The sequence below is a fragment of the Caretta caretta genome, chromosome 24 (genome assembly GCF_965140235.1).
Source record: "Caretta caretta isolate rCarCar2 chromosome 24, rCarCar1.hap1, whole genome shotgun sequence".
Lineage (NCBI taxonomy): Eukaryota > Metazoa > Chordata > Testudines > Cheloniidae > Caretta > Caretta caretta.
Window position 1 is genome coordinate 5237464 of NC_134229.1, and position 20305 is coordinate 5257768.

The 20305-nt window shown below is 54.3% G+C and overlaps 2 protein-coding genes across 2 annotated transcripts; one reads left to right on the top strand and one right to left on the bottom strand.

Moving 5' to 3' along the window:
- The first annotated feature begins 2914 nt into the window (after positions 1–2914).
- NAXE (NAD(P)HX epimerase) lies at positions 2915–10598 on the top strand. Its single transcript, XM_048827815.2, has 6 exons — positions 2915–3190; positions 5334–5442; positions 5935–6045; positions 7735–7848; positions 8824–8971; positions 9823–10598. Exons 1-6 carry the CDS (start codon positions 2988–2990, stop codon positions 10023–10025), a joined length of 888 nt encoding a protein of 295 aa, XP_048683772.2. The 5' UTR covers positions 2915–2987; the 3' UTR covers positions 10026–10598.
- GPATCH4 (G-patch domain containing 4) lies at positions 10559–19337 on the bottom strand. The gene is made up of 8 exons (XM_048827814.2): positions 19242–19337; positions 18021–18174; positions 17189–17262; positions 16346–16438; positions 14953–15060; positions 13466–13569; positions 12601–12651; positions 10559–11762 (listed from the first exon to the last, which is right to left on the bottom strand). The coding sequence occupies exons 2-8, from the start codon at positions 18097–18099 to the stop codon at positions 11354–11356; spliced, it is 918 nt and encodes a 305-aa protein (XP_048683771.2). The 5' UTR covers positions 18100–18174; positions 19242–19337; the 3' UTR covers positions 10559–11353.
- Positions 19338–20305: the final 968 nt, after the last annotated feature.

A 20305-nucleotide genomic window follows, 5' to 3' on the forward strand; every position in this document is an offset into this window, starting at 1 on the left:
TGCCTCATGCTAACCAGTGTCTCACTTGGTGCCACCTGCTTCTCCCTTTCTTCAGGTAGCATCCTTTAGTTCAGGCCCCACGTCTCTCCCGGCCCACAGTGCCCCTTCTGTAGGGTACTACCCTGCACCAATGCCCCCACACCAAGGAATACTCCCCAGGGAACCCCAATTCCCCAACTCCACCTTGCCTCAGTGACCGACTGCCAGTATTCATCTAGCCCCTTTTCTCAGGGGCAAACTGCAGTCTGAAATGACCGCTCATCATTGGCAAGGGGCTTGGACCTGCTGTCTTTTCCTGGCCTCGCTGCAGCCTCAGTACCCCCACAGGCCCTTTTAGCACAGCCTCAGCCTGGGGACTCACCTGACCAGAGTCCCCCAGGACTGCTCTGTTTGAGATACCCTTCTCTAGCCAGGTCCTTCCTGCTCCACTACTGGAGTGAGACTACCCCTACCTAGCTCCCAGCCCTTTTATCAGGGCCAGCTGGACCCTAATTGGGTGTGGCCTCATCTGCACTGCCTACCCCATCAGCCTCCCTGGCTGCTTTCAGCCCCAGGCCTCTCCAAGGGCCGGCTTTTAACTCTTTCCAAGCTGGAGCAGGGTGACTGCCCCCCTACAGGCTCTAACTGCTCATTGACTTGTTTAAGAACCTTAACATTTCATGCATAAAGGCCCCAGTCCTGCAAACACTTAAACACATCTGTGAATTTACTTGCATGAATGATCCCATGGACTTTAATGGGAGAGGGAACATCCTCATTTGAGTTCTCTCCTAAGGCCATGATTAAAGGATCTCGCTCCTAGAACGAAGGAGTTTCGCTCTCTGTGGCTTAGCAGTGGTTAGAAACCATAGAATTGGGATTTTTGAACCCTTGCACCCTCCAAGGTTCCAGAAGGTTTGGATTCAGATGATTAGCTCTTAGGTCATCACAAGGTGTTATTTCATAAGACGTTCGGGGCCTGAACCGAAACAGTCCATTGAAGCCAATTGGTTTCAGTACATCAGGCCCAGTCATCTCAGTGTCAGCTAACATAAATACAAGAAAAAAAAGTTTTACAAAACCTAAATTAACAGAGAATTTATTTTTATTTGTATAACTTCTATTGTGCTTGGATGCGAACAGTCCCCTGCAACTCAAACACTGCAGCCTTTTCCTACAGCCTGTGGGAGGGAGGGAGGTGAAACTGACAAGACATTGGCTAGAAACAAAAGTGAAACTGATTAAGCCCCTGATATGGGATCCCAGTAGAAGATCTGGAGTCCCATTGACATCACAAAGGTGTCCTGCACAAAACAAGTTGCAGAAATGGTCTCCTAAAGCCCAATCCTAACCTTGTAATTAAGAGATTGACCTGGGACTCAGGTGATGTAGGGTCAAGGCCTAACTCTGACACTTTCTCCCTGGGTGACCTTGGGAAAATCACTTAAGCTCTCTGTGCTTCAGCTCCCTTCTGTAAAATGGGAAGAGTGGGCCACGGTGTGTCTCTGACTATGCATCTAGCAAGCACCCAACACAATGCAGCCCTGATCTGAGTCAGGGCCTCTATGTGCTACCTTGATACAAATGATAATAATTAGTTCTATCCATGCACAGCCTCATCACCATAGGATCTGCCTGCAGCAACAGGGCCTTAATCTGTTTCCATTTGCCCTGATGAGTGAAGTGCAAGATAATAAAGCAAACCACATCTGCGGTGGAAAGTGAATTAGATGGTTTTACAACTCTGTTTGAATAATCTGAAGCATTACTGGCACCCAGGTATAGGATATTTGTGGCTTTTATTTACTGCATCATTTTTGTAACCCTGACAATGTCCCCTTTCACATTTCAATCAGGCGCTCTAGAAATATTTTTTCATTTGCTCAGAAGGTCACTGCCTGAGTCAAACCCCAGTTTAAGCACACACAAGATGCCAAGCCTTAAGACACCTGCCCTTTAAAGGGTCACGCGTATATTCCACTGGGTCTTTATTGCTTTTTCTTATCACTCCAGCACATACAATCCCCCTTGCACCTTCTGAGGGTGTTACACGTGCTGAACCTCACAAGCCCTGAGTGTCTTGTAGGGGTTTCATAGTCTAGGGTGGACAGGTTCCGATATTCAGACGGCTTAGAATATCCAGAGGCAGGCGAGCTGGCATAGCCAGATGTTGTGGGGTTTGCATTGCCAGATGTGGTGTGGTTTTTGTACCCACGGGCAGCAGGGTTCCCATACCCAGAGGAGGTTGCATACCCAGAGAGACCAGGGCTTGCATAGTCAGGTGTGTTTGTATTCCTGGCAGCAGGGGAGCTTGCATATCCAGAGGCAAAGGAACTGGTATATTCAGAAGTAGATCCATATGCTGAGGTTGAGGGACTGGCATATTCAGAAGGGCTGGTATATTCAGAGGCAGAGAGGCTGGTATATTCAGAGGGGCTGGTAGATTCAGAGGCGGAGAGGCTGGTATATTCAGAGGGGCTGGTAGATTCAGAGGCGGAGAGGCTGGTATATTCAGAGGGGCTCGTAGATTCAGAGGCGGAGAGGCTGGTATATTCAGAGGGGCCGGTAGATTCAGAGGCGGAGGGGCTGGTATATTCAGAGGGGCTGGTAGATTCAGAGGCGGAGAGGCTGGTATATTCAGAGGGGCCGGTAGATTCAGAGGGGCTGGTAGATTCGGAGGGGCCGGTAGATTCGGAGGGGCTGGTCGATCCAGGGGAAGACGGGGCGCGCTCCCCAGCGCGGCGAGCAGGGGCTGAGCTGGCTGCCGCCGGTGCCCGTCTCTTCGGCGGGCTGTGCGGAGCCCGAGGGGGCTGCATGGCCCCGGGGGGGCTGGCACAGCTGAGCCCGGCGCCGGCGGGGTGCAGGGAGCCGGAGGAGAGGCCTGGCTCCAGCCCGGGATCCACCCCCCGCGCCGGGGCGCCTGTGCGCAGCGCCTGCTCCGTGCGCTCCGGGGCGGAGCGAGGTTGGCCGGCTGCAGCCAGAGCTGGTCCCGGGCGGCCCCCCGCTGGATGTCGGGGCTCAGGGCGTTGCTGGGACTCGGCCTGCTGGTCTCGTCGGGCTCCCGGCTGGTGGCGGCGGCGGCGGGCGGGGGGCGCTGCCCGGTCCCGCGGTGGCCTCCTGCGGCGGCGGGGGCCTGGGGCAGGGGCGCAGGCCGGGGGCGCAGCAGCAGCGCCATGCAGAACCCGGGGCGCAGCGGGCTCAAGTACCTCAGGTAGCCCCCTGGCCCTGCCTTTGCGGGGGGGCTGCCAAGAGGCGGGGCTGGGGGAGAGGGGGAAATGGGGGGGGACGCTGGGAGGAGATAGGAAATGAGGAGGGGGCTGCAGGGGCGGAGGGGAAAGGGGGGTTGCGGGGGGAAATGGGGGCTGTGGGGGAGGAGGGGGGAAATTGGGGGGCTGCAGGGGGAAATGGGGAGGGGGAGGGGGGTGCTGCAGGGCACCAGGAGAGGAGCTGAGGGAGGTGGCCGGACAGCAGGGGATGGGGAAAGGAGGGAGGGTAGTGGGGGTTGGGTAGTGGGGGTTCTGCAGGGACCTGGGGCACCTTTTGGGGATGGGGAATAGCCCATTTATGAGGGACTGAGGGGAGGGGGACTGGGTGTCTATAGGTGGTTGCTCGGCGGAGAGAAAAAGTCTTAAAATTTAATTAAAAATATGGAGAACGAGAGGATGAAAACACCCCTCTTGGCATCTATGCAGTGTGATTCTCTCTCCCTCCTCCCCCCTGGGCCCTGAGTAACCCCCCCTCCCTGCCTTTTTAAATTGCCTTTGACTTTGCTTTTACAGTTTGGTAAAACAAACTCCCAGCCCTGAGGCACTGAAGCTCCCTGCAGATCAGTGGCCCGACTTCAGCACGGGGGTAAAGAGAATGCCTAGACTAGTCCCTCTGACCTTTGGTGGCTTCATCACCTGAGAGGGGTGGCAATGCCCCTTGAGACAGTGGGTCCCTGGAGCAACTTATTGCTGTTATGAGAGGGAATGTAGAAGCTGGCCAGCCGGGTAACCGGAGCAGCACCTGGATCTCGGCGGGGTTGGGACGGGATTCGACGCACACCCCAGTACATGTGGCATTTAGCACGGGCATTCCACCATCTTCTGAAGCTCAACCATTGCCCGGGACAGGATGCTGGGCCTGTTGATCCGATTTCCAGATAGTCGAGTGGTCAGGGCTGGCAGGGCCAGAGATAGGTGGCCGGAATGGCTGGATCAGTGATTATGACACGGTGAGGCTGGAGATGCGATACTCCATGAGCATCGGTGAATCAGCGCTCTGATCTGGTGTGGCAAATCCGGTGTCCTGTGAAGGAAACGGATGTGTGTGTTCACGCAGGGGTTGTTAATTAGAGTCGGTCAATACCTGGAATTTGCATCCCACGGGAAATGCCAAGACTTCATTTTTACCCCAAATAGAAATCTTGGCCTTTTTTTGCAAAATGAAATATTCTGAAATATTTCCTCCTTGAAACATTTTGTGTTCCCACAAACATTTGATTCAATGTGTACGTTTTCATATAAAAGTGGAAAGGGTAAAGTTAAAAGGAAATGCTTTGATCACTTCCCAGCCAAAATATCAGCGTTGGTACGTTCCCACAGAATGCTCCAGTGTCTCCGAATCAGCATTTTTCCCAACAGAAAAATGTTCTGTTGGAAAATTTCCAACCAGCTCTGTTATTCCTATGGGCCTCCAATCTCAGCAAGAGCCAGTCAGGAAACCCTAGGCACACCCCAGCACTGTCAAGATGTTTGATGGTGGAGCTCTTGATGAAGATAGGCATGATGTTAAACAGGAGAGATTGCGAGTGAGCCAGGGATGGTGGACGATACTTGTGGTGATCGGGAGATTAGTGAGCCAGGGATGGTGGACGATACTTGTGGTGATCGGGAGATTAGTGAGCCAGGGATGGTGGACGATACTTGTGGTGATCGGGAGATTAGAGCCGTTATGCAGTGTGTAACTTAAGGCCTGGCTTCGCTGCAGAATTATCAGGATTGATCTATGACTCTTCTCGAGTCAGCCTAGCTCAAGCGAGAGCAGCCACAGTGCAAAATTACCCTTGCGTTGCGATGCCCATGCGGGCGCTGCACTCGCTCATGGGGGATGTAAAGTCTTCGGGGCTCCTTAGTGCTGCAGGAAGCTGAGCTAATGCTTTCCCAGTGAGTGGTGGGAGATCTTGCCTGTCCTTTCGGGCGGTGTGGGGGGGAATTGCGGGACGGTACTGGAGGACGAGCTGCTCTCGAGTGGCGGTGTGAGCCGGGTGCTCATGTCAGCTGCTGAGAGGCAGCACCTGTGCTAACTGCAGCGAAGACAAGTCCTTCGATCGCACGGGCTCAGCGGCTCATGTCGTTTGCTTCTCCTCTCAGCCAGGAGGAAGCCCAAGCCATCGATCAAGAGCTCTTCACGGAGTACAAGTTCAGCGTCGACCAACTCATGGAGCTGGCGGGGCTGAGCTGTGCAACGGCCATTGCCAAGGTGAGCACTGGGTCCTAGTGCTTTTGCACACTTGGGGTCCCCCTGCTCTCGGAGAACCCTTCCCGACCGGATCCAGCCATGACCTTCTGGGGAGGGGAGGGAGCTCCGTGCAGGGCCTAATGGCAGCGGCGTGGCCCTTGCAGCTCCTGCAAGTGATCGCTTCAGGGGACCCACGGTTGCAAGCGAGGTTCTTAGATCAGTTTGCCCTGGGAAGCAGCTTCCCGGGTTTATAAGGTTGTATCTGCCACCCCCGAGCACAAGACTGTACACAGAAGGATCCTCTCTCTCTCTTTCTCACACACGTGCGCATGCACGCCACTGTAATGCAGCCACCTCTGGGGTGGAGGCCGCCAGCTAGGCAGAGAGCAGGAGGCAGCATGCCAGCATGCATTGTTAGCCAGGCTGATGGCAAGCAGCGCAGATACCTTGGAGGTGGCTAATTTGCTTGTTGTGCTGGTTAACCAAAGCCTGTTCTTTTCTCCCCCCCCACAGGCCTACCCGCCCAGCTCCTTCACCCAAAGCCCGCCCACGGTGCTGATCGTCTGTGGCCCGGGGAATAACGGAGGGGACGGCTTGGTCTGTGCCAGGCACCTGAAAATGTTTGTGAGTAGTGCTGGCAAAATGTGCCAGCCCTGGAGGCTTAAGTCCCCTCTGCCCAGAGCAGATACAGCAAAGGCAGCAGCCGCCGAGCAATACGCTCACGCAGGAGTGAGCCAGACGATGCCTGGGAGCCTCCCTGGTCCATTCAGATCATAGAATCATAGAATATAAGGGTTGGAAGGGACCCCAGAAGGTCATCTAGTCCAACCCCCTGCTCAAAGCAGGACCAATTCCCAGTTAAATCATCCCAGCCAGGGCTTTGTCAAGCCTGACCTTAAAAACCTCTAAGGAAGGAGATTCTACCACCTCCCTAGGTAACGCATTCCAGTGTTTCACCACCCTCTTAGTGAAAAAGTTTTTCCTAATATCCAATCTAAACCTCCCCCACTGCAGCTTGAGACCATTACTCCTCGTTCTGTCATCTGCTACCATTGAGAACAGTCTAGAGCCATCCTCTTTGGAACCCCCTTTCAGGTAGTTGAAAGCAGCTATCAAATCCCCCCTCATTCTTCTCTTCTGCAGGCTAAACAATCCCAGCTCCCTCAGCCTCTCCTCATAACTCATGTGTTCCAGACCCCTAATCATTTTTGTTGCCCTTCGCTGGACTCTCTCCAATTTATCCACATCCTTCTTGAAGTGTGGGGCCCAAAACTGGACACAGTACTCCAGATGAGGCCTCACCAATGTCGAATAGAGGGGAACGATCACGTCCCTCGATCTGCTCGCTATGCCCCTACTTATACATCCCAAAATGCCATTGGCCTTCTTGGCAACAAGGGCACACTGCTGACTCATATCCAGCTTCTCGTCCACTGTCACCCCTAGGTCCTTTTCCGCAGAACTGCTGCCTAGCCATTCGGTCCCTAGTCTGTAGCTGTGCATTGGGTTCTTCCGTCCTAAGTGCAGGACCCTGCACTTATCCTTATTGAACCTCATCAGATTTCTTTTGGCCCAATCCTCCAATTTGTCTAGGTCCTTCTGTATCCTATCCCTCCCCTCCAGCGTATCTACCACTCCTCCCAGTTTAGTATCATCCGCAAATTTGCTGAGAGTGCAATCCACACCATCCTCCAGATCATTTATGAAGATATTGAACAAAACCGGCCCCAGGACCGACCCTTGGGGCACTCCACTTGATACCGGCTGCCAACTAGACATGGAGCCATTGATCACTACCCGTTGAGCCCGACAATCTAGCCAGCTTTCTACCCACCTTGTAGTGCATTCATCCAGCCCATACTTCCTTAACTTGCTGACAAGAATACTGTGGGAGACCGTGTCAAAAGCTTTGCTAAAGTCAAGAAACAATCTTGACAAACAAGATCTTAGCTCTTGGGCTGAGATGCTCCACAGGGGGCCCGTTCCTTTGGGACGGCCCAGCCTCCCTTCCTCACATACGGATTTTTCAGTGACCAGCCCTGGGTGAAGCTCTGCCGACGAGCTGTGGCAGGTGCAGCTGTTTTCCTCGGCCCTGGGCACAAGGGAGTAGCTCTGGACGGGAGAAGGAACTAGGGAACTGGGAGGGAGGAGGTGCTTAGGGGAACCATAGGGACAGAGAGGAGGCTGAAGTGTGTAGTGTTTGTTTGACCTGGTACTTGCAAGCCCCAGGCAGGTGACGCTAGCTGTGGGTCTATGCTGGGACTGCCTGGTGACCATATTGGAACATCGCTCGGAATTGTTCTGTCCCTGCAGGGCTACGAGCCGACTGTGTATTACCCCAAGCGGCCTGGTAAAGCTCTGTTTGAAGGGTTGACGACTCAGTGCCAGAAGATGGACATTCCCTTACTCTCGGAGTTCCCATCGGAGGTAGGGCGCGTCACCGTAGCCGGTAGACCTAGAATATCCAGCATTGTTACTTTTGTGCTGTCTTGGTACATTTCACGGCTTCGGTTGTATATATCTCACCGCACAAAATAGGGGCGAGAGGCTCACGTGCCAGACGCAGACCAAGAGTTCTTTCCTCGTCCCGGTTAGATTCCGAAGGGACTATTGTGATGGCCTAGTCTGACTTCCTGTGGCGAGGTTTAACCATTAATATTCACCAAGTGCTTTGGGATCTCAAGGAAGAAGGGGAAGCGAGGTATCAAAGGGGAAAGGCTACAGGATGGAGCGTTGTTTTGTCCTGGGTTTGTACAGCACCTAGCACGCTGGGGAGCTGCTCCATGACAGGGCCCTCAGGTGCCACTGCAGTACCAATAAATCCAATTAAAGTGGAAACGAGCAACGTGGGTTTATTGCTTGTTTATGGGCATCTCTGTGGTGCTTATCACCGCAGCGTCTGGGCATCCCCTGCATTAGGTGACAAACGTGCCTGGTGCTGCTACCGAATTATCTGGAGAACAGGGAGGGTGTTTGTAAGTGACTGTGCCATAGTCTGCTCTGTTATGCTGGTGTAAATCAGGAGTCACTCCACTGAAGTCAGTGCGCATAGACTCGTGTAGCCGTGTTCTCCTCCTACAAAGATACAGGGCTTGATCCTCCTCTCCCATACACCAGTCTAACTTCACTGGAGCGACTCCTGCTTTACACACGTTTGAGGTTAGAATAAGGCCCTTTGTATTTAGCTTGTCACCCCAGATTTACCTGGTTTGAGCTCGGCCACCCATGTAAATCCATGGAGTTACTCCAGATTTATGCCGGTCTGAGACCAGGATCTGGCCCAGCTGGAGATGCTGGAACTTGAGGATATTCTTGGCCTAGATGTACCCTGTACTGTGTATGTGCCGGGATGGGTGCGTGGGATCCTGCTGTTATAATCTCCTGACCCCCGTTTGCTGGCAGGCCATGCTGATTGATGAGCTGTATGGCTTGGTGGTGGATGCTATTTTCGGGTTCAGTTTCAAGGGAGCTGTGCGGGAACCTTTCGGCAGCATCCTCAGGACCTTGGAGCAAGTCACCGTACCCATCGCCAGCATCGACATCCCCTCCGGTTCGTTCCGTCCCACCCCGGCGCTGTCCAAGCTCTTTGGCATCCATTCACTTTTCTCTCTTGATCACATTGGCTGCATCAGCATGGTTATGTTCCTAGTGGGCCTCTAAGGTCCTGGGGACATGCTGAGCTTTGCAGCGATGTCAGTGGTTGGGACAGCAACAGACCTGCTGGGTTATCCCAGGCTTCTGCTGTGAAGATTTGTACTATCGATTTAAACTCACTGGGCCACCCAAATCCCAGTCCTCAGCTGTGGCCAGTGCCTGAGGCTTCTGGGGAAGGTTATTGTCTCTACCCCAGTAATACACTTGGTCGATGGGCAGTGCTGGTAGGGCAGGGAAAGTGAGAATTCCTTCTCGACCCTTGCCAGCTTGTGCCCTGTGAGTGAATTCACAAGCTGGCTTTATGTTGCGTCAGCTGGTATTTGCTTTGTCAGCCGTCTTGTTCGTCAGCGTTAGGTTATTGTGCTGAACTGGGACACAGGAAAAGTGGGTTCGAGTCCCAGCTCCATGTGACCGTGGGCAGATCTCTCTGTGCCTTGATTCCCCAGCTATAAAATAGGGGTAAATACTTTTTCTCCCCCACACTCTTCTGCAGCACCTAGCACAGTGGGGCCCTGATCTCAGCTGGGGTTTCTAGGTGCTCCCGTAATACACAGAAGAGACATTCTGGGAGCTGTTACACCACTGGGGATTGGAGGGCCACCGAGAGAGAACTGAGCCTTGCATATTCAGTGGGGAACTAGTAACTCCCTTATGATTCACGCCGGGGAAGCTCTTCAGACATGGGAGGGAGTTTGCCTGGAGTGGGAATGACTTGGCTCTAACTACCTCCCCCTTGGTTTATTTCAGGCTGGGACGTGGAGAAAGGCAACCCGGACAGCATCCAGCCCGACATGCTCATTTCTCTCACCGCCCCCAAGAAGGCCGCGCAGCATTTTGCTGGCCGCTATCACTTCCTGGGGGGCAGGTTTGTGCCAATGGCTCTGCAGCAAAAATACTCGCTTAATCTGCCGCCGTACCCCGAGACTGACTGCGTCCTGCAGTTACCCTAGCAGGGGCCAGGCAGGATTGGCGTTATCCAAAACCTGAATGAGAGGCGGGGATTTGATTGTGAAGCAGAGACGAGTCCTGCCCAGTATTTGACTGAATCAAGTAGGTGCGGGGGGGGGCATTGCTGGTTAGTAGGGGAGGGGCCTAGCTGTGCGGAAGGCCCCTCCCCTACTAAAGCAGGGCCTGGTTCTGCAAAGTGCCTTTGACATGCACTGATCTCACAGGTTGGGGGCGCTCAGCACCTTGTTTGGTGCTAGGAAGTCCCTGGCATAGCTCTGCCTGGCGCATGTGAAGTCAGCTGTGGTCGGCCCATGGGCACTGGGGATTGTGCTTGGTCTGACCCAGTGCCCTTTGCAGTCAGTGGGAGGCTTTCCACGGGCTTTGGATCAGAACCGAAGGGTTAAAGTTCATTAAAGGGGGGGTTGTATTTGTTGGGAGTTACACAGGGGTCTAGAAGCGGAGCTACACACGGAAGGGCCTGCGTTCCACGGGCTTTACAGCTGTAGCCGCTTCTGATGTGTGTAAAAAATCCACCTTGTTTTTTCTCTGCAATAAAAATTTATTGACACTAAAAATCTCTCTGAATTGGCCTTTCCTTCCCTCTCTTCCCATCCATTCTTATGCAACTGCCCCATGCTGCAAACATACAGTGGGCGAAACCCTGGCCCCGTGAAGTCCGTGGCAAAACTCCCACCACACCTCCTGATGCTTCAACCTCTGATGGGAAGCAACAGCCAGAAATGGGATTTCTAATGACACAAAAGCTGGAGAATTGAGTTATTCCCCAGTGGTGTGATCAGCTGATTCCCTTGCAAGGCAGAGCTGTGATCAGTGCTGTGAGTGGTATGTTTAGTCTCCTCTTGGCTCCGCCTTGTCCGGGGTCAAAGGGTTTGTCTACACAGCAGGTTATTGTGTGGCAAGCCCGGGTGTGAAGCTGCTGCAATGCACTGAAAGTGCCTCACGCAATAACCTGCCGTGTGGACAAGTCCTAAGAGCATCTGCTTCCAGCTGAGCTCCAGCAGCACCAGGGGCATCCTCAGGGTTAGATCCTGGAGGAGAAAAATCCCACCCCGGCTGTAAACACAGTGGCTCTTTTCAAGCAGTCGGGACACTAGCCATGTCTTTCCACCCATGTACTTGTGCGCAGAGCGGCCCCCTTGGGTAAGAGGGCCGGCCCGTTAACCCTGCAGCCAAACCATGGTGGGGAAAGTGAGCTAGAGAGCGGCTGCGGAGTGACTGGGAAGAGGCCCCGCAGCAGGAAGGGCCTCTGTGCGGCGGGTCCAGAGCAGCCCTGAGGGTAGCACCCCCCTCAAACAGGATGAGCCCTCGTTCACTGCACCTTTCCCTTCTTTTTCTTCTTTTTGGCCCTTTCTGCCGCCATCAGCTGCTCCCTTGAGTCCGGCAACTCGCTCTCCAAACCCTCCGTCACCTCCTCCTTCTCTTTCTTTTTCTTTTTCCTGGCCCGCCTCCCCTCCTCCTCCTGCCCTGGTTCTGGCCTCCCATGCACCTTGGCCCAGCCCCCCCTCTCTTTGGATCTCTTCCGCTTTTTCTTCTTGGCTTTCTGCCGCCTCTCAGCCGGTTTGCTGCTTCCCAGGGCCGAGGCACCCGCCACTACCTCCTGCTGATGCTGTGGGGCGTCGCCTCTCCCCTCCTCCTGGCTGTCGTTAGCCAGGAAGGCTCGCTCTTGCGCCTCGAGCCGGGCCAGCTTGGCACTCATGGTCAGACCGTGACGGGCTCCCCTGGGAAGAACACACCAGACAGGGCAGGTTAACGACAGCCTGAGAAGAGATCGTGCCTAGGCCAGGGAGACCTGCGACCACCCTCTCATAAGTCACCCCTGCAATGTCTCCTCCCTGCTTCCAATACAGTTGCATCCGACAGACGCAGCTGGATACTGGCTGGTGTCTTAGGATGCTGGGGACTAGCCAGTTTCCTAGTGCTTGTGGCAGCCACAAGGGGGTGCATGAGCCACACCCCCCCCTTCCTTGGGCCTGAAGTGGACTCCAGTTATCCCCCTCCTCCAACTCACGGGTCAGGCTAGCAAAGCAGGAGTGAGGACCAGTTCTGGAGACAGGGCTATGCCTGGAGCGGGGGTAGGCTGTCTCCAGCTTCGGGACTGGAGGGGCAGCCTGGCGGTGCTCAACAGAAGCAGCAGGAGCTGGGGGACAAACTTACTCTGATCAATGATGGGTGCTGGGGCCAAGTGTCGGAGGGGTTAGAACAGGCTTCCTCATTAGCAGGGAGCTGGGGCAGCGTGCCACCAGGGGACAGAGCACAGGGTCTGAGCTCCAGCCCCACAGTCCCACCGCACTCAGAGGCGGGGATGGGTTCCTGAGATGTGGAATCAAACAGAACCAGCCCCCCAGCTCCGCCTGCTCTGGATAGTCCCCCAGCCCAGGACGCTACAGTCTAGGAGCCTTAAAAGTCCACCTGAGCCGCGGGAAAGGCCGGTCATTTAGTGGAACTCCCACCATGCTGGATAAATAGAAGGCACCGGGGCTGGAAGGGATCCTGGTGCAATTGGGGGAGGAGGTGGCGTTCCGAGCCGGCACTAGCCATGTCATTCCGCCCACTTACTTGTGCGCAGTGCGGCCGCCACAGGCTCGGACCAGCTCCTCATCCGTCAGCCTGGGGGAAAGAGACAAGACAGCTTCCTGCAGGGACCCATCGGGTGCTAACTGCTAGTGTTTCTGTAAGCCGAGCTCTCTCCAAGGTGTAAGGCAACAGCAGGGGAGAGATCCCACCAGCGGAAACCAGGCGTTTCCAGTTTTCCAGGTGTCCCCAGGACTGAATGAATTAGTCAGAGGCTGGCTGGCGAGTGGGGAAGGCTGTCCCACTTCAGCCAGCACCGGAGCTGGGGTGGGAGTAAACAGGGCACGCCCCCCAGTGCTGTTCTATTCAGCGGGCCCATGGGCTCACACTCGTGTCCTACCCCGCCCCTACCGCAGGGGGCACTAGGCAGAAAGAGACAGCTGCCCATCTATGCCTCACAGTGTTTGCAAGTCCCAGCAAGGAGAGGAGAACTGGCCATTTCGCTCCTAGTGTGCCACCGAGAAGCCAAGTCCACCGCTCCCCTGGAGAAAGGGTTCACTCCCCGAGCAAACCCTGAGCTGTCCAGCAAGTCGGGGTGGGGGTGAAGACCTATCAGGGATCTTGCATGCGGCACAAGGATTCCTCCTGCACTGCTGGGGACAGATGCGGGGGGGGGGGAACGACAGCTCTGAGACAATGGAGATCAACTAGCCATGGGATGATACAGCAGTCACAGGGACTACTGCAGAATCAGATCACAGAGTAGGACTGCCCCTCCCCCACCTCCTTGGAGTACAGTCTGTTCTCACAGGATCTGGCCCTCTGAGCAGAGGTGTGTCCCGTGGCTGGTGGCCCAGCCCAGCAGCTCAGAACAGCCTCTCACTACCCCCACACCCGGCTGGGCACTTACTTCCTAGCACTAGACAGGTCCAATTTCTCCTCCTCGTCCTCGCTCCTCTCAGAGGTGGCAACCTGCTTCGTTGGCTCCTCCCCTCCTGCCGTCAGCGTGGCTGCCTGGGACGGAGACAGGTGCAGTCAGAAATCAGTGTGCTGGAGATACACCCACCAGCCCACAGGCCGGGCTGCAGGTGTAGGGAAAGCGGGTGGGGGAGCAGGGACTACGTTAGTCCAGAGAGGCAGCGTTGCAGATTAGACTGAAAGTCAGGACTCCGGGGTTCTATCCCCAGCTCTGCCTCTCTGGGGAGCCTTGGACAAGTGACGGTCTCTTTCTGGGCCTCAGTTTCTCCATCCCCACATCTATGCACAATTCAAGGAGGAGGATGAGAAATTGGAGAGGGTTCAGAGAAGAGCCGCAAGAATGATTAAAGGATTAGAAAATGTCCCATATAGCGATTGAGCTGCTTGAGTCTACCTATTTAGCTTAACAGAGAGAAGGGTAAGGGGTGACTTGATCACAGACTATACGTATCTACATGGGGAACAAACACTTAATTGTGGGCTCTTCCATCTAGTAGAGGAAGCTCTAAAATGAGCCAACAGCTGGAAGCTGAAGCTAGGCAAGCTCAGACTGGAAATAAGGTGTACCTTTTGAACAGAGAGAGTCATTAACCACTGGGATGATTTACCAAGAGGCGTGGTAGATTCTCCATCGCTGGCAGTTTTTAAATCAAGATGGGATGTTATTCCAAAAGATCTGCCCTAGCAATGACTTTGGGGCAGTCCTCTGGCCTGGGTTATCCAGGAGGGCAGACTAGACAATCACAGTGGTCCCTTCTGGCCTGGGAATCTATGAAATACTCCACTACCCTCTCTTGCGGGGCAAGCACAGGGGTGTGAGGAGGTTGCGCTCTATATATGGGCTGTGTGTGATTAGCCCCAGTATCTAGGCCACATTCCCCTCCACGCAGCTTCAGTTGGATATAGTATTCCTCTTACTGCCCCTAACTACTACAGTGTTGCAGGGCAGGTGTCAAAACCGCATACAGCAACCGTGCGCACAGCGGTCAGACTTCTGCCCTGTTTTACCCCAGAGGCAGCTGCATTTCAGCATGGGGAGCATGATCCCTGCGCGCTGTTGCTGTACGCGGTCAGGCTTCTGCCCTGTTTTACCCCAGAGGCAGCTGCATTTCAGAGCTCAGTGAGCAAACCCTATGCTGCATCCTCGTACGCTGTCCAGCTACTGCGTTCCACCCCAGAGGGGGCTGCATTTCAACACGGGGTGGGCAATGCCTGCGCAGCGTCACTATGCGCTGCCAAACAAGTGACTTGTTTCACTCCAAAGGTGGCTGCAGTTCAGCAGTGGCTGAAGCATGTGTGAAGCTGTGGGATCTTTCAGGATAGAAGGCGCCACAGAAATGCAAGACGTGATAGCCGACAGCACAGCAGCCTGTCTGCAGCGAAGGGGAATCCCGAACACCGACCCGCGTGCCCTGTTACCTTCACAAAGCGGCCGTACAGCATGCTCCTGGGACTGGGTGCTTTGCGGGGCTTCTTGTTGCTGATCTCCCCGTCCTGCTCAGAGAGCTTTTTCATTTGGACGCCATCCTGGGAGATTTAAACAGGCATCGTGTGATCAGCCAGGCCGGTAGTTAGTTTAATTACATGCTCCATATTTCACACTTACATACTGTTAATTGTAGAAGTGTAGGACTGGACAGGACCTCAAGAGGTCATCTAGTCCCGTCCCCTGCACTCACGGCAGGACTATGTAATAACCAGACGTTTCCTGACAGATGTTTGTATTCGTATCTGTATTACAGTAGTGCCTAGGAGCCCTGGCCCAGGGCCCCATGGTGCTAGGCGCTGTACAAACACAGAACAAAGGAACAGTCTCTGTCCCAAAGAGCTTCCAATCTAACCGGTGGATACACTCAGAATGGGGATGGGGGGGAGGGTAGAGCAAGCAGACGATAAGACAGTACCGATCAGTAAGATGGACACTGGCTGCCTAACAGTTCTGGAGTTTTTCTGCTAGCATCACGGCAAAGGAGAGTGATCAATCTCAACTCACTTTGCCAAGATGGCTCGGTAACATTGGCTCTGTTTTAGAGATTGCACGCCTCTGTTTCCCAGAGGGAGAACACCACGCCCGAGCCAGCACAGCAAATCAATGGCTGCAGCAAAAAGAGAAAGCCGGTGTCCTGCCACCCAGCCCAGCACCTTTCCACATGAGACCCTTGGACCAGGAGCAGAAAGGAAAGAAATAATCAACCATAATGTTTTTCCTGATCACTGGTCCAAGGATGGTCTTGTGGTTAAGATACAGGTGGAGCCTCCGGACTCCTGGGTTCTACACTCCCAGCTCTGGCACTGTGACCCTGGGCAAGTCACAGCACCGCTCTGTGCCTCAGTTTCCCCATCCTTAAAAAGGGGATGACTATACTGATCCTCCTTTGTAAAGCCCAGCATCTCGTCAGATCGGGCCCATGACACATGGTCCTTAAGAACTTATGTGACAGTCACCACCAGTATTGAACCAGGGATCTCCCAAGCGAAAATCGTGAGTCGTTAGAGATTTAGGTAAGGAGCCAAGCCCTGTAGCAGGGGCTGTAACAGACACCTAGCATCAGAGGACTGGGCACAGAGGGAGAGACACACTGAGCAGCGAGTTCCAGGAGCTCTATTCATTGCAGCTTTGGCCAGGGAAAACACCCAAAGCGCTTTTGGAGAAGTGAGCAGGGCTCGGCTTTGTTCTGGGAGGGCGTCTCCTGTACAGCCACATCTGTAGCCTGGCGTTGGCCGCTCTTTATCAATCCCATCTTGCTCTTAGCGCTTAGATCTAGATGTCCAGGCCTCCCTGATCCCCCCAACCTCTAATCTCCCCCTTTACCTGCCCAGCCTCCACTGAGATGTTCGCAGCTGACTTGTTGAAGAGGTGATCCCACCAATGGAAAGTGAACTGCTCTGCTGGGTCGTGACCCACCTGGTTTGGAAAAGAAAGGGTTAAAAAACCTGCCTTGCTCCCCATCAGGATCTGCTGATCCAACAGGGCCGCTCATGGCTGCCGGGATCCTTCTCAACCCAGTCAGGCTCTAGGTCCTCCTTTATTTATAAAGCAAAGAGCTTTTGCAAGTGTGGGACACTCAAGGATCTTGCAGCGTATGCGTGTGTAAGGGAGGGCCTTGGGCTGGCAATGGGGTGGGACAGCTCAGCCCAGGGGGAAGCGAGTTTAAAGCCAACCTCATCTGCTGGCCTAGCAGGGGCTGGGGGAGCGGTATCCGCTCTGGGTGGGGAGGCAGCAGAGAGAAGGAGCAGCTGATTCTCTTTTGCCAATCCAGAAGCAGCGCTGATGGAGCGGCATCAGGTCTGGCAAAGAGAGCCTTTGAAAGGTACAAATAAAGGAGGCCTTCATCATCCTCAATCTCCCCCACGCACACCAAAAGAAGTCTTGAAGGGGAGAAAAATAAGACAAGCCCACAATTTCAACAGCCCTGCCCCACTAGGAATTGAGCTGAGACCCATCAACCTCATTCCATACAGGCCCAAAGAGCAGCCAGGTGGTAAATGGGCAGGATCTAAATCAGCAACTCGGGGCGCCACAGCCTGTTCGCAGTCCCCTGAGTCGTCCAGCCCCAGAGCACTCCTCCTATGTATAAGGCGAAGGGGACGCTGCATTATACAGCCTAGGTGTACTGACGGTCAGTTTTGCTTGTATAGACCAGGTCTTCCTTACCCCAGCTGTGTCGCATTTCACTTTCACCTTGATGGCTTCAGAGATGCCATTCTCTCGCTTCCCCAGCCCTTTGCCTAGAGAGAGCACAGCAAGATAAATGCAGGACTTCCCTCACGTTAATGGCTCCTGGAGGGGTCGTAGGTGGGGATCAAACCCACAACCTCTTGATCCAAAAACACAAGCTCCAGCTTCTTAAGCTGAAAGACTAACCAGCAGCAGAACCATAAATCTCTTACATGGTTCAGGCACTAGAAGGGGACAAAGCTCCAACAGGCCCCTTGAAAAGAAAAGGAAAACCCAGTGCAGTCAAGAGACACAATATTGTGAGTACAAGAATCAACAGATTGGATCAGCACTGAGATCCTTCAAACCCAGTTTTCTATGCCCAACAGTGGCCAGCATCAGGTGCTTCAGAGGAGAGTGCAAGAAATCCTGCACTTTTGGGATAACCTGTTCCTGGGCAAGGTTTCCTCCTGACCCTCATAAATCAGGGATTGTCTTAAACTCTGAAGCATGAGGTTTAATATCCCTTCAAAAAATTATATCATTGACTTATTATAATTTTGGCCATTCTTATTGTCTACATACACACTCAATCCCTCATTGAATCTGGGCCTCGATGACATCTTGTGGCAAGGAGTTCTGCAGTCCAATGGCACGTTGTAAGAACAAGTTATTTGCATGTGTCAGTTTTGAACGTGCCACGTTTCAGTTGTATTGAGTGTCCCCGGTCCTTGTGTTGGGAGACAGGAAGCAAAGGAGCTCCTGATCCACCTCCTCCAGACCAACCATTATTTTGTGCACCTGATTTTTGGATGCATCAAGCCCGTACCTTGTTTCCAGCCGTGCCTCTGTAACTGCTGCTCCGCAAACTTCATCCCCACAGACTTGTTCTTGGGAGAGTCATTCATGATGGACTCAGGTTGCTATTCTAAAGCTTGATGCTACTTGAACCCTGCAGCTTCCAGGCCTCCCTGTGCATCAGTCTATTATAGGAAGATGGCGCATAATTACATGTGCTGAAATGACCATTTGCGCTGAGCAGCGCCCACTGCCCAGGGCAGTGTGGCCTACGGGACCGGCACTCAGGAAATCTGGGCTCTATTCCTAGTTCTGCCACTGGCCTACTGTGTGACCTTGGGCAAGTCATTTCACCTCTCTGTACCTCAGTTTCCCCACCTGTAAAATGGGGACAAAGACACTGACCTCCTTTGTAATGGGTTCTTTGCAAGAAACCAGAAGGGAAACACCTGTCCCACCCAGTGTCCCCCATCCCATGTGAACAGTTGGCCACAGCCCAGCAAAACTGATCTGTCCTATTCTGAATGGGAGATCAAGTCCAGGGAAAGCAGGACATGGGGAGCCAGGTAAAAGCACCCAACCCTTTGAATCCCCTCCTCATCCCCCTCCCTCCAGCTCCCTATATACACCCACCAGCTCTCCATCCCCAAGGATGGCAGCTCCCCAGCCGCCCCCGGATTCCCATCCAACCCCCCACCCCCGAGATCACCACCCAGCCGCCCACCCTCAGCTCTTCAGCTCCCCATCCCGCCCCCTTCAGCTCCCCCAATTCCCATCCAGCCCCCGACCTTCATCTCTCCAGCTCCCCATCCAGCCCCCCCACCAATGCCCATCTAGCCCCCCAGCTCCACATCCAGCCCCCCACCAATCCCCATCCAGCCCCGCACCTTCATCTCTCCAGCCCCCCAGCCAGCCCCCCCCTCAGTTCTCCAGCCCCCACAATCCCCATCCAGCCCCACACCTTCATCTCTCCAACCCCCCAGCCAACCCCCCAATCCTCATCCAGCCCCCCACCTTCATCTCTCCAGCCCCCTTCAACTCTCCAGCCCCCCCACCCTCAGTTCTCCAGCCCCCCACCTTCATCTCTCCAGCCCCCTTCATCTCTCCAGCCCCCCACCCTCAGTTCTCCAGCCCCCCCCAATCCTCATCCAGCCCCCCACCTTCATCTCTCCAGCCCCCTTCAGCTCTCCAGGGCCCCCCGATCCCCCGCGAGGTCTCCGCCCCCCTCGGCTCCCCACATGCAGCCACTCACGGTTACAGCGGACTCCTTCCCCGCAACCACATGTCCGGCTTCTGCAGGGAGGCCGCCATCTTCCCGGAAGTAAAACCTTCCCCCTCCGCGGCGTTCTAGGTTTGCGATGAACCACAGAGGAGAAATGGGCCCTAGTGTCTCAACCATAGAGTTTGGATCCTCCAGGGATCTTGCCCTGCGAAACGCCTTCCCCCCGCGCATCCCTCGTTGCCACTGGGTCATGGATCCCATTGCCCCAGCTCCTCTGGTCCCAGTGCAACTAGCCACGGGGGGAAATTTCCCATAAAACACTGAGGGAAAACTGGTGTCCTCCCCCCCGCCTCCCCCCAAAACCCCTTTATTGTTGTTTCACTCGGATTGGTTTGGTTTTTGCAGCGTAAAACCAAAATACAAAACAAATCAACCTACACCATCCTCCCCCAAAGCCTGGCTCGGCTTTGTTTTGTTTTCCCTTTTGCCAGTGGCAAAGGAGTGTGTGTGTGTGGGGGGGGGGTGTTCCATAGGCAATTTTGGAAGAAAGGTTAAAAAAAAATGTCCCAAGTGGCATTTGGCTGAGTGCAACAAGGAGGCCGAGATGCCTGGGTTTTCCAGGGAGCCAAATCCGCTTGCATGTAGCTGCTTCCTTAGACTGGAAGCTGAGGCAGGGCCTGGTGTTGTTCTGTGGTTGTGGTCCACGAGCAATGCTGCAATACGGATACTGTGAAGCTGCGGCTTATCCCCCGCCACCGTCTCCTCTCTCCTCACCGACCCGCCCCATCCCCACTCAACCTCTCTAGAATCAAGCGACCTTCCCGTCTGAGTTATTCTGTCACCTTGCCTGTTATTGCTTTGCCTTTGAAAGGTTGGAGGAGGGCACAATTTTAAAGGGACACGCAATAACATGACAACACCACAACAAAGAGCTCGGATGGCTGCCGAGGGGGGCTGACAGAGAAATGCCTCCCTCCTTGCAATCACTGTATGCCACAAAGGCATTGCTATTGCAGCACAAAACCCCCAGCACTGGATTGCATCACCCAGAGACAGACCCTGTCAGAAAGCTTTCTGTTACCGTGGCAACCGTC

Coding starts and splice junctions, on each gene's coding strand:
- GPATCH4 (XM_048827814.2), bottom strand. CDS start 18,099: ATGAATGACTCTCCCAAGAACAAGTCTGTGGGGATGAAGTTTGCGGAG. Junction 17,263..18,020: donor GAGGCACGGCTGGAAACAAG/GTACGGGCTTGA, acceptor TGCTCTCTCTAG/GCAAAGGGCTGGGGAAGCGA. Junction 11,763..12,600: donor GGCGGCCGCACTGCGCACAA/GTAAGTGGGCGG, acceptor TGTTCTTCCCAG/GGGAGCCCGTCACGGTCTGA.
- NAXE (XM_048827815.2), top strand. CDS start 2,988: ATGTCGGGGCTCAGGGCGTTGCTGGGACTCGGCCTGCTGGTCTCGTCG. Junction 6,046..7,734: donor CCAGGCACCTGAAAATGTTT/GTGAGTAGTGCT, acceptor CTGTCCCTGCAG/GGCTACGAGCCGACTGTGTA. Junction 7,849..8,823: donor TCTCGGAGTTCCCATCGGAG/GTAGGGCGCGTC, acceptor GTTTGCTGGCAG/GCCATGCTGATTGATGAGCT.